Raw genomic sequence first — 16,176 nt, 5'->3', positions numbered from 1 at the left:
TTACAGAGAAACCTATGGTATTCCAACCTAATGTCCCCTCTGTATATATCTACTCTGTGGCAACGTCTTAAATAGGAAAGGCAGGATGGGGGATCTCTCCTGAAACCTCAGATTATATAAAGAGTGTTGCATCCTTAGTGTTTTTCTTCACTTTTACCCCTTAACTATGCCAATTTGCTAATTCCATGACTTAAATAGTGTTTAAGAAATACAAACTTGATGAGAATTGGGGTAAAATTTGTAGCATTACAGCTATCTCCAAGAAGTTTTGCTCATCTGTGGCTTTGAGGTCCTCAAAGTCACAATGTGAAGGGATAAGTGAGGAAGTTTATAGTACAATTCCCACTTAAACCACACCTAATTTAAGAGAAGGGGCAGGTGAGAATAAACATCTCACAAGATGCCAACTTTGTACCTTGGTGACACCTTTTTATCCTCTTGTATCTATGTCTCTAAAATTAGTTCAAGGACCCTAGGTGCAACAGATGACCATGCTTGGAGGGAAAGATATACTCGCGGGACAGGATTTAGAGAGGAATACATATTTTTGCCTTCTTTTGGTAATCTGGATGTAAAATTAATAATTAACATGGGAGGAAATATCCTTCAGAGGGTGCTGTTTTCAGCAATGGACTCAATGAGGTTAAAAAAGGGATTCAGTGCATCGGACATGAGTTTCAGGGTCAACTCTGGGTAGTGCTCTCCTGGACAAAGAATCTACAGCTTTGACACCATGCAAAGATATATGATAATAACATTGAAAGATTATCTACTGGCTTATTACGAGCCACCACACAAATCAGATATACACAATTGCATCAATTGGGAGTCTAGACAACACCACATGATTGTCCTACTATAAGCAAGTATGGAGTGAAATACCATATTTATCTTAATATAGTCCCCCTTTTTTCCATATTCAAATGCATTTCTTAAAAATTTCCCAAAGCTGAAGCCTCAAAATTAAGAGGGGGAATATATGTTTCGAGAAATATGGTACTTGTCAAGGCAAATTATACAGGTTTCAGTTGTGTCTTTGGATAACTCAAATACAAAACATATCTTATTCATTAACTGTTTTTCAGGTGTTCTTTGTTTTGCAGTTGAATTTATATACTTCCTTATCAACACCATGCAATACATAAAAAGTTTTTTATGTAGGTACACATAATTTTACCTTGATAAATGAAGTTTCTTCTGAGTATTGGTATGAGCATTGGGTGAATGGTTTCAACATCTTCAACAATCAGCACTTTCCCAAATCTACAAGGATGAAGCAGCATTATCAGAAATGAAATGAAAATACATATACATACATATCATTGAAATAAAACCCCAACATACTGTGACAAAGTATAAAAATTACCTCACTGCCATTTCAAGAGTAGTACCAAACCTATCCATTTCCTGAGAAGCTATCTCAACAGTCTTTTCTTGCATGTGCTTGATCAGCCAATCCCGAGCAACAAATCCAGGGTCAATTAGAAGGGCGCACAATGGTGTCTGTAAAATAAATTGTTCAATAGGTTGAAGCATTACTCAAAAGGATTTCAAGAGAAAATGGGGATTACTACAAGTTAAACTAGCATTGAGATTTCAAAGAGAATTACAGAATGCCCTCTTGCCACAAGTAGAAGAATTTTGACGATCAAATAAATTAAAATGGCATTTATTCACTCATTGAATTAAACTCTCAATTTGAAACATTGATTAAGTAGAAGTGGTGCGCGGTCAGGAGCAAATCCTGAAACTTATTTTTGGAAAGGTGGACAGCTTTCACGCTCTTTCATCTTAGTGAAAGTTGTGAAGGTAAAACTCTCCACATATCATAGAGGACGTAAACATAGCTAGCCTTCACATCCAATTACAGCCATCTAAGACTTGAGAGGGGAAAAGCAATACCACGTGTTTGAATCAGCCTCATCTTGAGTTTGGCCTTTAAATAACATGCCATCAGAAAGGAAAAGGATTTTTTCACCAACCCATAGTGGTAGCACAAAATATGTTGGCATAATTTTTTCTCCCATATTTCGACCAATTTTTTCATGGTTCAATCCTCTACACAAAGTAATTAATATAATAATGACTATATCTACAATTAATATGCTCAATGGAGCATGGTTTACTGGTGGGATGCGACAGCTCTTTATGTGGGGCCTGAATGGCCATGTCAATTGGATGCATTTTTATAAAAACAATTTGGAGACTGCAGCGATAATTAACATTTTCAATATTTATGAATGTCTTGATTCTACACAACAATTTGATGAATACAGGGTTTTCTTTTGAATTTTTTAAGATGAAAGCAGAAATTCATTGTGAATTTCATCAGTTAAGTTGGAAGCAAGGACATTAGAAAAGATGGCCATAAATTGTAAAGTTCCATACCTGAAAAGTTCAATAAGTTTCAGTTACAGAGATTAAAAAAAAAAGTATTGCTGTTCAAAGATCCACCATATGAAAAAAAATACTTAAACAAATTTCAAGACTGAAACTCAGAATTTTACTTTAAATATAATTTTTAAAAAATAATATTTTCAGGAAAGATTTTTAATATCATGAGTTGAGTTTTGAGATGGTCTAAAACAGGGGTCTCCAATTTACTGGGCCACGAGGGCCACATTCCAAGTCTCAAATCACCCCGCGGGCCAGATAGCAAATTTGCCGATGACTGAAGTATTCGATACCAACGTCTACTGAAGTATCCGGTGGCATATTTCTCATTTACGAACAGTTGAAGGAGACTTTGACGTGTAGTTCAGCGCTGCAATACTCCTAGTGGCATCTCACAGAGTTAAACGGGCGAGAACCGCGCGCAACTTGAAACGAGTGCGCGGGCTGGATGAAAACCCTTAGCGGGCCGTAGTTTGGAGACCCCTGGTCTAAAATGTTAGGAAACCTAAGTCTGGAATCCTGCCAACCCCTTCTAATAAAGCAATGATAGGAAAGATTACCTTCAGAATAGCAACTGCATTCTCAGAGGAAAGTTTGTCGGCTGGGAGTCCTTCAGACTGCCACTGCAGTAATTCTCTCTCTGAAGACAAAAATGAGCACAAATCAAATGAAATGGGTGATAGTCCTTGCTGAGACCTCCATTCCATAACTAATCCTTCCCAATCATTGAAAAACCTCATGCGGCATTCCTCTGATGAGGGCAATAGGTATGTGACAAATGCTGCTCCAAGCAGAGCTTTCATGGGTAGATCATCCAATTCTTGTGATAGCTCCTTCACCTGTAAAACATTAAAATTAGTAAAATTGATAGTTTGAAGCGTGACTTGGTGAAATTGGTTTATGTTGAATAAAATAGTAAACCTAGTACCAACAGTAAATTAGTAAATTAAAATCAGAACAAAAATGAATGGTTGCTGTCGTCAGAAGTTGAGGGATTTTTACGATTGATCCTGATGAAACTATCTATGCAGTATGTAAACTGTGTTCCAAGCAAATTTACAAATCAACATCGACTACTACTTTTTTTCTAGGAAATCCTGATCAGTACTGCAAGCAATATATCTGTCAAGAAAGGAGTAGATTACACCCAGATAGGGTAAAAATGTTGATTTTTTTTAACAAAAATTGGAGAAAGAACCAGTGCCTGTCTAATTTAATGTGACATATTGGTCAATCATGCATTTTTAACACATTATCAAACTTTTTTACTCAGCAAATAAAAAGATAGGGATAATGATAAGTTTTTTTAATAGAGTTTTCCTGCTTGTTTACATCTTTCATGAAATTATTTTCATTCACTTCTGGCGGTTGTTCATTTAAATTTGCCATTAATTCAGGTAATAAGAGTTCATCATTGAAACTGAGTATCAAGAACAGAGAACCAATGGGGGAGAACCGGATCAGTAACCAAAACCTAAAAAATTTAAGAACTGACTCATCCTTAGCTACAGAACATACAGTTTACTCCTGATTATCTGGGTTAATGATGGGGAAAGGCAGCACAAATTACCAGAAAACACAGACAATTTATGTTATTCTAGATTGCTTCAAGGACTCATTGAGAATTTTCTTCACCAAACCTCAGATCTTTTTAGAGGCAATAATGTCATTATACTCATATTCCCACTGCTATATGCCAGCAAACCATCTACGCAGGTGAGCACCTGGCCGTGGCTCATGGGATCTCTACTCCCTTCATCTCTGCTTTCACTTCCCCTTCCACTGCCTTCACTCCCACTACTCTCTCCCTCTTCTGTTTGACCTTGACTGGTCGCCCCATAACCATGCCTAAGTGCAATGAAATCACTGGTTCTTTTGGGCTGTATTCAATCCCATGCGAGGACACAGCAATAATTGTACATTTGTAATATGAAAAATACACTTAACACGTTCACTGCGGAGCACGTCTATCGACGTGGTCGTGATCTTCTGCCAGCGGCGGAACACGTCGATCGACGTGCTCAGTCATTTTCGTAAGATATGGCTTCTAATTGTATTATTTCTATATATACCGACATGTCCTTTATTCTTCTTCTTTTTTATGGTCCAGGCATCATATATTCGGAGCCGTTTCAAGATGCCTTTCTTAGATTGAAAGTTATGTTTATCATTATCTTGAGTTACTTTTATCATTTTCCTATGGTCTCTTTCAGATTAAATATAAGCATTTTGCGAGGAACTTGGCGCTTCGCATATTTTCTTTACCCTAAAATCCGTAATAAACCTTATAAATGAAATATTATGCAATTTTTATTTATATTAACGAACATTTCATACCGTGTGGTATGCTGATACATAAATAATAAACATTGATGCTCTTAGAGACAACGGCACATCTTTTTTTGCCATCATTAGTATATAGTGGAGGTTTTTTCTCAGATGTAGTTGAGACAGCTATGTTATGAGTGCTAAAGAACCCATCGGTACACAATGAATACTAAGTGGAAACTTCGTTAGAAATAATTCTACCGTGATGAAGAAGCAATGTTGCCGAAAATATATTCAGACCTGAAACGGAAAGATGAGTATATGGAGACTGGACGTCGGTATAAATACGCTGTAATTGATATTTCTGGAACTGGATACCATTACGTCATAAAGGAAACATTTGATGGTGTCACATTCTGTGTTGTAATCAGAAAACTACACGACAGATTCAACATTTTGCTACATTAGCTGTGCTTCTGACCTACTACTCGGTGAGCAACAACTCAGAAGCAATGTACTACCAAGTGACGGCACGGTTGAAAATTGCCCTGAAGATATAACATTCGATAACGCAGAACAGACGTGAACGTGGAGGAGAGACGTTCTGATATCGGGGAGTGCAATTTTAGCTCAAGTACATTAGGTCAGTGGTATCCACAATGGGGAAAAGAAGACGTCAAGTAGAAATATCTCCTCAATGTCTAGCTAAGTTTTTTCCTATTTTAATAGTTTGTGTACAGTGCTTATTCTCAAAAGCGAATTTTCTATTTAGAGGAATCATCGAAACAAAAATTAAAAAAAATAAGGATTGCCAAAAACAAATTGTCATCCATCCTGAAGTGCAATCAACTCCAGGTAATTATTGCTTTATTCCTTCGTCAGTTTGAGATCGCTCGCAAAACACTTAGCAAACGATTAGCTCTTTCACTCTTTGCAGTAACGTTTTAGGCTCTGATCCGTCGTTGGATCCTGTTTCTATAAACAAAGAGTCTCCAGCTGGTCCTTCAAATGCCTTTTTATCAATACTTGGTAAGAAAATGAAACATTTTTCAAAAATTGATGACAAAGTATCTGCCTGCTAAAATTTGCACCTCCTGTGTATTTTTTATTTATATAATATATTTTATTCTGTCAACGAATGTAGGTATGCCTTCAACCAATGCAATTTCGGTATACAGAGATAGAAATTTACCAAAAAAAGAAGTGATCCTAGAAGATGATATTTCAGAGAACAGTGATGACAGCTTTCTTCTGAGTAGCGACGATATGGAGGATGATGGTAGCAGGGGCGGATCCAGGATTTTGTTCTGGGTGGGGCATAACGATTCCTCGTAATACAAAACGAACGCAATCATAATGGGACCGTATTAAAAATCTCGCATATTTTTGAGTGTCTGGGGGGGGGGGGCACGTGCCCCCATGCCCCCCCCCCCATGGATCCGCCTATGGATGGTAGCACCGAATCCGAAGACTGCGTGTATCCAGAGGATGATGATGCTTTCGAAGATTCATCCATAGGTATGTGTGATAGCTCCTCAAGTTCCCTAACCCATGGCTCAACTGTGACTCCGGGTTTGCCTATCCACGCGCGCCGCACTGACCGCACTTGGTCTATGGAAACACCCGCATTGCCGGAAATGACTTTCACTGGACAGAGAAATTTGAAAGTGAAACCAAATGGAGACACCCAACGGGATTTTTTTCGTCTGCTTTTTACTGACCAAATAGTAGAAAAAATTATTCAAGAAACAAATAATAACGCGGACCGTTTCTTGAAAGAGAGGCTATCTCCTTGCGCACGCATAGGATGCTGGAAACCTGTCACAAAGGATGAGTTTTACGTGTTTATGGGGCTACCACTGCACATTGGACTGATCCAAATATCCCAGATTCAGGATAAATGGCGGAAAGACAAGTTTTATAACATCCCTTTCTTTCCTTCACACATGTCTCGGGACAGGTTTCAAATAATTTTAAGAATATTACATTTTGCACCTGCCGAAGGGACACAAAAACCACGTTTATGTGACCGCCTTCAGAAAATAAGGCCGCTGTTAAATCATTTTGATGACATAATGGATGAAATATATTACCCTTCCCGAGAATTGAGTATTGACGAGTCTATGATTTTATGGAGGGGGCGACTGTCTTTCAGGCAGTACATCAAAGGAAAAAAAACATAAGTTCGGTGTAAAGCTATACATGCTGGCTGAACCCACTGGCCTAGTCACAAAAATTTTCGTTTACACTGGAGCCGGGGAAAACTCCGAGGGAGGACTTGGGCACGCGGGCTGTGTTGTTCATAAACTTTTGCAGGCATATGGAGGAGTAGGACACTGTATTTATGGACAACTACTTCACCAGTGTGGACATTGTTGCAAGTTCAGCAGCATATAAAATTTTGTGCACTGGCACGTTGAGGAGTAATCGGAAATGTAATCCCGCAGAAGTTACTGGGAAAAAAATAAACAATGGAGAAGTGGTGGAAATGTGGTCGGACGACAGGGTTTGTGTGCTAAAATGGAAGGACAAAAGGGAGGTGGCAATGATTAGTACACAGCACTCGGGAAAGTTGGTGAATTGTGTCAGAAAAAGAAAAATTGAAAGGTGGGTTCCAGAAGCGGTGAGGGAATATAATAAATTCATGGGTGGTGTTAGATCAACTCTTGTCCTACCACATAACCTCAAAAAAGACACTGCGTTGGTATAAAAAGGTTGCTCTCCATATTATGCAAATAATGTTACTAAACAGCTTTCAGCTGTACAAAATTTATTCAAAGGGAGAGAAAATGAGTCTACAGAGTTATAGACTCAGTATTATAGGAAAACTTGTCAGTTTTGGCCGGACTCAGGAAAATGTCATTGTTTCCCAAATAAATACCCAACCACTAGAGATGCACTTTCCCAAGTTCAACCCCATGACAACTAAAGGGGATAGAAGGAAACAAAAAACTGCCGGGTGCGTACAAAAAAAGGAAAACGCCAGCAAACTATACCACTGCCCTGATTGCGCAGAAAATCCTCCTCTTTGCCTAGAAAAGTGCTTCAAAGTGTTTCACGGAAGGATGGATTAAATTACGTGTTTCATGCTTGGAGGATATGTTTCAGATTTGTTTGTTTACGTGAGTGTTTTTATCATATTCCTGTATATTTACTGACGATCTCTTTTTTAATGGTCATAAAACCTGATAAACAATTTGTAAAAGTCCTTCAATTTTTATTACTTTATTAGCTAAGAATGCAAATTGTTAATCTTAATCCGAGTTAAATACATATTATCCTAGAAATTAAACTTTTACCAATTTATTACTGTATTTTCAACATAGAGGAGTGCATAAATAGTATTATACCTCTACTCTTTTCCACCACTCTTCAAGAACCGTCGAGTGAATAACCATTCAAGTGGGGAGTATAAAAGATCTAAAGGTCTAAGATTGGTTTCCAAGGTAAGTATAATGAGACTAGTCATAAAAAGTACCTAATACCGGTATTTACCTAAAATATGTGCAGAAGATCAACATCAAAATGTATATTCCCCCAAGCTAAGGTGAACGTCCAAAAATGTTTTGTGTAAAAAATGTACGATAAAAAAGAACGTCAGATGGGATTCCGAGTTCAAATATTCAGTAAATGGTACGAGGCTAGTAATTCAATACAAATTAACTATCTAATTGTTTAAATAATCCATATATAGCGTCTAAATAAGATGCATTTAAGCATTAGTGAATTCACAACACTCTGTGATGCGGGTTGCATAACCACGGACCATCGTCAACGGCGGACCACGTCGATCGACGTGGAAAATAAATTATCTAATTTTACCGAAAAAAAATTGAAAATTTTAGTTTGGCGATACTGGCTGTTCATTACATCCAATTTCAGACCTGTTGGCGAGAAAAAAAATTTCCGCATTTTTGGATCATACGGCACCTGAATAGTCGCAGTCAAAGTGTTAAAGATGGGCAAACTTTTCTTGGGATTCCCGCCGGGTTAATGTTTTTATAACGGCCAACGTTTCAAGTACCGTCTCGGCACTCATCATCAGGGCTGAATATTGATTTATTTAATGTTTTACAATGATAAGTTTTTTATAAAACATTAAATAAATCAATATCCAGCCCTGATGATGAGTGCCGAGACGGTACTTGAAACGTCGGCCGTTATAAAAACATTAACCCAGTGGGAATCCCGAGAAAAGTTTACCCACATTATTCGCCGGGAAAGCATAAAATAATATTTCACACTTAAAGATCATAGATAACATTTTCTTAATTTATGATTGGTCATCTGTCGAAGAAATCTTCAAAAATTAATCAAGTGTTTTTCCTGCTGCTCATTATCTTAACCTTTTAAGTCGGACAATAAGGGACACCCCATAGTGGGACAAGTGTTTTTTATTTTCAAAAAGAAATTTGCCAACATGAATGGAGGCCAGGGGCAATTCTCCATAAAGGCTCCACACTAAATTTTCTATTTTTAACATGTACAAAGCAAAAATAGAATGTATACATAAAAATTAAAAATTTAAGGAAACGTGAGGCAAGCTGTAAACAAGGTGGACCTTTCCCCACCCCTCCATTGGCACCATGCAGCAGACACATGCGCTGAACATGCATCTTGAGTCCAAAAGATAGAGAAGATATTTTTACAGGAAGGGAACTGAATGCAATTTGACAGAATGGAGATTTAAAATGGAAAAAAATTCCCTCTGTCCTTAGTGCCACACGGTGTACATGGCACAATTTGCAAATGACAGACCATGAGTTACTGCAGCCCACTTGATAGCTGTTTCAGTTGACAGATGTGGCAGCTTCTTTGATCCTCCCTCACCGTAACTCCCTACACACGGCATGATTACCCTGGTCAAGCCGCAAATAATCAGCAGGGTGAATGGCAATTAAATTCTCATTAGTTGGCAAAGGGAAAAAATCCTTGGGTCAAGAATTGAACCATCATATGTTTAATTCTGTACATCTCAGCATCCTATCTTGGAAAGGGCTTGCTCTGTCATCTACCAGCTGATCATTTCCAGCATTGACAATGTGGCAGGCAGGTTTTTCTCTTGGTATACAAAGGAAGATTTAAACGCAGTATCAACTCTGAATCAGCCAAGCAACATGCATCACATCACCACCGAAAATACAAAACAACATAGAACAAGTATACTTCTAGACAAAAATGTGGGATACCTGCTCTTTCCAACGCTGGTACTCGTCTTCCAACTGAGAAACTAATCCTTCAGCAGCTTTTAGTGTGTTTTGGGCCTCACCTAGACGAACTTCGGTTTCTGCTACTTCTCTTGAGAATGTGCTCAGTTGAGCCTGAAGTTTCTGAACATTTCCCTCAACATCTGCTAATCCAGAGGCCAAATTACTAAGCTGGTGCTCAGCAAACTTCAAGTTTCTGCAAACGAACACCATTTCAATAAAACTTGTCACTAAAATCATTCAAATTTATGCTGATGACTGATTTATTTTGACCACAGAAATATATACAGTAAAACCTCTATGTAGTGAACCTCTTTACCTTGTGAAACCTCCATACTTCATACCAAGGATACACCCCCAAGACAGCCTCACTACCTCCGCAAATCGTACCGAGACAACTAGAGACCATTAATGCAGCCACGATTATGTACATGGATTGACACTTTCAGTGATTATTTTTTACCCTTTTTTCTTATACATCTTTATCATGTTGTAATTTTCATGTTAAATACTAGATATGGCCATTTTTTCCATATGAGAGCATACCTAACAGTAAATAAGAATAAAAAGAAATACAACTATCCTAATCATGGTAAAAATCACGTGATGGTGCTCACTTTGCATTCTCATTAAATAATAAATATATGTTCGCTAATGCATGCATGTTTATTTAAATGCATAAATTTCGTGATTTAAAAACAGTAGTGCCTTTCATTTCCAATTGATATGAAAAATGGTGCATATCACTAAAATCTCTATGTAGTGAACCTCCATATATCAAATTGCCTAAATTTTGGTCCCCTCCACTACAGTTTAAAGAGGTTTTACTGTATTACAATATTTCTTCAGTGACTATTGAACGCAGATTTATCTCTTTAGCAGGATATTTCTACTGTCAATTTTTGTGCGCACAAAATTTTTCGTATCCATGACTTACAAATATGTAAAGGAGTATGCAAAAATTACTCTATTCAAATGGCTACTGATCCATTTATTTTGCTTACTTGCTGAGCACTGCCTGTTCCTTCTCTAGAGGACGAATTTTCTCAAGAACATGGGCAAATCGCACATTTGCTCGAACCCAGGCAGCTAGAGGTGCAGCAGCTACAGACGCCCTTTTGGCAACTTTGGGATTGAATGACTCTGCACGTTCTCGTAGCAATTCTTCTACTGCTTCACGGTTGTCACGGAGCACAGTACGTGCATCAAAAGCTCTGTAGACATGAGAGATTCAATAACATAGAAAACATTTTTTGAATTATACTTTTTTACAGAATAAAAATGTTTTTCTTTCACATTAACGATGACTATGACACAGGGGTCCACTGGAGTCGAATTATTAACTCTACACATAAAATCTGATTTTAAAAATTCAAGTTTAAAATTTTTCAGGTGGCACTTTAGTAGTTATATTGACTGTGATTCGAACCCGGATCCCCCGATTTTCTGTAGAGTGCTTTAGCCAGTTAAGCTACTGAGGCTTCATTCTCCCCTGTGGAAATTTGGGGACTATACTGGAAAAGGTGGTATGGACTGCTGAGCTAATGATGCCACAAGCAGGCCAAATCGTGTGCACAGCACCACATCTGGAGAGCAAAGCCTGAACTTTGACCACATATATAGTATAGACCATATATAGTCCTCAATGTTCCACAGGGGAAAATGACACCTCTGTAGCTTAAGTGGGTAAAGCATTCGACCGGAAATCGAGGAATCAGAGTTAAAATCCCGGGCAAGGAGAATGATTTTTTCTCTGTGGATTTTTTGCACAATATGTGCATCACAGGTGACTCCGTAAAGTTATCACCGAGGCCATCCCTGGTATACTTTAATTATAAGTACTCTTACTGACATAGTGAAGGAGTCGGGTAGATGATATTGCGTACTTCAGTTACAGGAAACATGGTAAGGAAAAACTTTGTACTCTACCACTTTTTTATTTCATGATCTCATACAATTTCTTCTTGGGTTGAATCGTTAAGTGATAGCAAAAAATACCTAAGTTATTACACCATGTTATCCACAAAGGGATTGGATTCCTACCACTTCATTTAAAACTTTACACAATTGTAAGCAACATAAGTTTTGCTCAAGAAAAGTTATCAGGTTTTTTTTTGCATAGATTACTATGGTAGTGATTCTACATGGCTCAAGCTTTGATTCAGGTCTTCGACTCAGGCTCAAGAGCTGGAGGAACAGAGAATTGCAAAGGCAGAACCATGCCATTCCTAAATTAACATTCAAGCTCACCTTATTTCTTCCTTCACACCACGTTTAGCCAGGAATGTCTTCATACTGTTCCAAGATGTGTCCTGTATGCCCATTAGCCTGAGCACTCCCTCCAAGATGTCCCTCACCACATCTGGTGGAGCACGCAGAGATCGAATCTCTGATAGAGCCTCGGATTTAATTTCACCAACTGCCTTAGCTGCCTCTCTTACAAGAGGCTCCACTTCCGACAGTTCGTTATCGATTGCAGCTTTCCTGTAGTTAGAGAACAGGAACTAAAAAAGTTAGTGAGAAAAAAAAATACAGTGGAACCCTGATCTATCGGCCCCGCATTCATCATTTATTTCAAAATATAATATTAGAAAGGAACATTTGAAATAATAGGGTTTTTGGCCTTTATGATCCATCTCACAAGCAAACACCGCACCAGCAAAAGCGGTTGTTTTAGGCATAACATGCAAATCGCTCTCATGAATACGTGTTCTGGAAATGGCGTTTAATGGATAAGAAATTTTACATCAGACAGAAATCCATTATAGCAGAGTAAATGCCTAGTGGAGAGCAAACATTTTCTAGCGAGGTGGCTTGTTCCTTTAGGATATTTGAAAGAGCTATTAGTCGAATTAACAATATGACCTAAGTGTTTCGATAAAGTACTGTACTCTTGTAAATAGCTAAAATCTTGTTTGAATTCTTAAACAAATATCATAATTATTCACCAAAATCCTGCATTTCCTGAGACATAGGAAACCTAGCCTAACAGTCCCACATTCATCATTTTTTTCATCCATCCCCTGAAAAACAATAGATCAAGGTTCCACTGTACCACTAATCTAAGAGCCTTCATTTATCACACATGTAATCACGTGCAGTCATCTCTCCTTGTCATTTTACTAAGGCTTAAGTTTTTGAAATTGAAAGGTACAATGGATATAATGGATTTCAGACACTACTGAAGTTCACTGATTCAAATTTTCCTCACAATTGAATGCTATGAATTAAAAAAGAGGCATACCATGATGGACATTGGCTATAGTTAATGTACCTTAAAATGAGTGATTTTCATGTACAGTAAAACCCTGATACAGCAAACAACCCATACCACTAAATTTTGGAGAAACTTCCCTACTTCAAAGTCATATTATTAAAGTCAGGTTTCATATTTATTAGTTTTATTTTTATTTGTCACAGCACTCAGTATGATGGTCTTCTACTACATTTGGAAATGCCCTACAAAAAATGAAAATTCAAAGGGTTAAAATGCACAATACCTTTCGACAAGGACTTTGTTTTCTTTAATCATTTTCTCTTGCAATGCTTCCATTTCACCCTTGTGAACATTTGCACCACGCATAGTGTCAGCTATGGCCTGAAGTGCTTCTCCAGCTTTCTCTTGTTTCTCAGACAATATAGTTTTCTGAGCAGCTGCTTTAGCCTTCAACCCATCCACAACTGACCTCGCCTCAGTTAATTTGGCAACACCAACCTACAATTTAAAAAAATGAAAATTTTTAATGCAATATAAGACCTAATGCTGAAGAGAATTGGGAATTATGAGTCCTGTTATACAGTTCTACAACATAGTTAATTAATGGAGGAAGGGTTACAAGGGAAAAACAACGTACCTCATAAAATTACAACCTAAAGTAAAAAGTCATGCAATAATAGAATTTCAAAATTTTGAGGGCCTTATCCTAAAACCCTCCTCTTATCCCACCTTCTCCTTCGACATCCCAAATCAATTTAAAAAGTTTACCAACCTTTAGTCTTTCTTGCCTGGATGACATGGTCTCCTTCTTGAAGACAAAAATGTGAAGAAACGTTTTGATTAGTGATAAGAACCTCCATGGAGTGCTCAAGCCTCTAGGAGCAGATGAATGCATAGCACCAAATAACTCCCATGGAACTTTGCCTTCTAGTTCATTTAGTTTACCCTTCATCTCATCGGCACTTCTGAAATGTTTGTACAGAACAATTCATAAATCAACATTACTCATGATCCTTCATTTGCCAAGCAGACTTAAATGAATAAACATTATGTATATTTTTACATGAAACGTATTGTTGCATCCCTAGGGGCGACCAGGACCCTGAAAATCGGGATCGTGGACCGTCCGGGCTACAACCAGGGGAGCTCAGGAGAAATCAGAGTCAAGACTTGAGAACACGTAACGGATTTATTACCATCTGAGCTCAAGTCTCTCTCTCTCTCTGTAGTCACTGGGAGGCTAGTGCTCCACAGGGTACGATCCAGCGTTGGGCCAAAGACTGACAATTGTTGAGCTGAATGCTCGCCCTTTTATACTTGGAACGCATCCTGTTTAGCACTAGCCCAAGTCGTGCGATGGAAACCACAACCTCAGCTCCGCTTTCGCAAAGCCGTGCCTTGATGCATGGGGTTCGCGATAGCCCGACCGCTGCGTCCGCCCAAGTGTGTAGAGGTCGCGAGGAGGTGACTTTGAGTCGTCTCCTATACCCGTGTGTCCTTTATCGTACATTGGTACCCGTGGGTGCAGGCGCACTGCATGCGTCCGCACTCACGAGCCGCCACGAGCGCGGCTGGACGTCTACGGACACAACAATATCATTCATGAAACTCTCTTGAGCACAGCTGATACATCAGTAACAGCTTGCATGCATCCTCCTATTGGGTGAATTAGAATAACAAATACCCAATAGCATTCTATCTCCAAAGATAATTCCATCATTTACATTGTCTTAATGGCTCCTTGCAAAGGTGTAAGTGTAGATATCAAATGCAATAATTTCTGAAAAACATTTTAATTCATGCTACTAAAATTCTTTCTGCTAAAATACAAATACTTAATTGTGAAAATTAGAAAAAATCACAGAATGAAAGATAATACAAAAAGAATAAAGCCCTTATTAGAAGAGGTAGCCAGGCGACGTCGCCAGCAACAGTAGCTACCAAATCTAGTAGCCAGTTATGTAGCCAGTTTAGTAGCCAAAATGTTTTCCGTATTGATAAAAATATTTGTCGTGCAATCTGACCGAGTGGCGACTTGAGACTGGTGACCTAGTGTAATAAGCTTCACATGCTACAATGCAGCATCGCCAGTATGGGTAGCAAGTGGCAACCGTAGTGGCGATGGGGCGCGGTAGCCAGTCAGTCGCCAAAGTGTGGCTACGTCGCTGGCTACCCTCGTGTAATAAGGTCCATAAGAATCAATGACCCATGACGAGCTGAGTAGCCAGTTTTATCGCTGGCAACACCGCCTGGCTACCTCGTCTAATAAGGGCCTAATTCTCTCATGATCCCAAGAAATTGCAAAAGAAAAAAATACAAAACTCCTCATAACAAAATCTTTTGTACCTTTCACACATCATGCGTGGGATTGAGGCCATGCTTATTTCACTCCAAGCATCAAGCCACTGCATTGAGCACTGCCTTACTAGGGCTGGATTGTTGTCCAACTTCCTGACAAACCCAGGGTCTGTGATATCCATTATTAAAATAACATGTAGGTTACTCCTGACCCCTGAAAAAGAATTTATGAAGGTCAGGTGGCAGTTCAGACAATATTCCACACATTAAAGTGTAGTAACATACCATTTTTAAGATTTCATGAGAGTGAATATTTTTTAAATACTTTTATCGGCTGCACAAATATAAACCTCAAATGCATGCTAATGCTAAAACAAAATTTGAAAAAGGAAAAACTGCCTATTTAAACTCTATACTTTATAATAAAATGCACATTCATTACATACTCTCAGTGAAATAAGATGAAACAGATCCAGGATAGTCATCATTGTTTGCCAATTCTTTCAGAGGAGAAACAATGGATTCAAATTCTTCAGCCGTATAAAGTCCAGGTACCTAGGAAATACAAAATATATAAGAAATATTTATAATATATAAAATATAAATATTTATCCTCATATCTCAAATCAGTTTGCCCATTAGGCTGAGGAACAAGCCCTTGGGTAGGGAGAGAGTCAAGGGTCTCGGCCTTCTCCATGATTTTTTGTGGAGATGGCCAATGTGCGCAAGGAGAGGAAACTGAGAAGATAAGGGGACAAGCAATATAGACTGAGCAAGTACTAATCAGAGAAA

At 38.4% G+C, this 16,176-nt stretch overlaps 1 protein-coding gene across 1 annotated transcript in view; it reads right to left on the bottom strand.

The window, feature by feature from the left end:
* LOC124162973 (cytoplasmic dynein 2 heavy chain 1) overlaps positions 1 to 16,176 on the bottom strand; it is a 147,398-nt gene that overhangs the window by 18,328 nt on the left and 112,894 nt on the right. Inside the window, exons 53-62 of the mRNA XM_046539753.1 lie at positions 15,831 to 15,939; positions 15,433 to 15,598; positions 13,859 to 14,051; positions 13,370 to 13,584; positions 12,120 to 12,353; positions 10,874 to 11,083; positions 9,852 to 10,065; positions 2,955 to 3,233; positions 1,367 to 1,503; positions 1,178 to 1,263 (exon numbers count right to left, since the gene is read on the bottom strand). Coding sequence (XP_046395709.1) covers positions 1,178 to 1,263; positions 1,367 to 1,503; positions 2,955 to 3,233; positions 9,852 to 10,065; positions 10,874 to 11,083; positions 12,120 to 12,353; positions 13,370 to 13,584; positions 13,859 to 14,051; positions 15,433 to 15,598; positions 15,831 to 15,939 — 1,843 coding nt within the window. The remainder of the gene's footprint in view (positions 1 to 1,177; positions 1,264 to 1,366; positions 1,504 to 2,954; positions 3,234 to 9,851; positions 10,066 to 10,873; positions 11,084 to 12,119; positions 12,354 to 13,369; positions 13,585 to 13,858; positions 14,052 to 15,432; positions 15,599 to 15,830; positions 15,940 to 16,176) is intronic.

Source organism: Ischnura elegans, chromosome 7 (assembly GCF_921293095.1).
Source record: "Ischnura elegans chromosome 7, ioIscEleg1.1, whole genome shotgun sequence".
NCBI classification, from domain to species: domain Eukaryota; kingdom Metazoa; phylum Arthropoda; class Insecta; order Odonata; family Coenagrionidae; genus Ischnura; species Ischnura elegans.
Note: the sequence above shows the minus strand (reverse complement) of the source record. Positions and strands in the feature narration are given on the sequence as shown.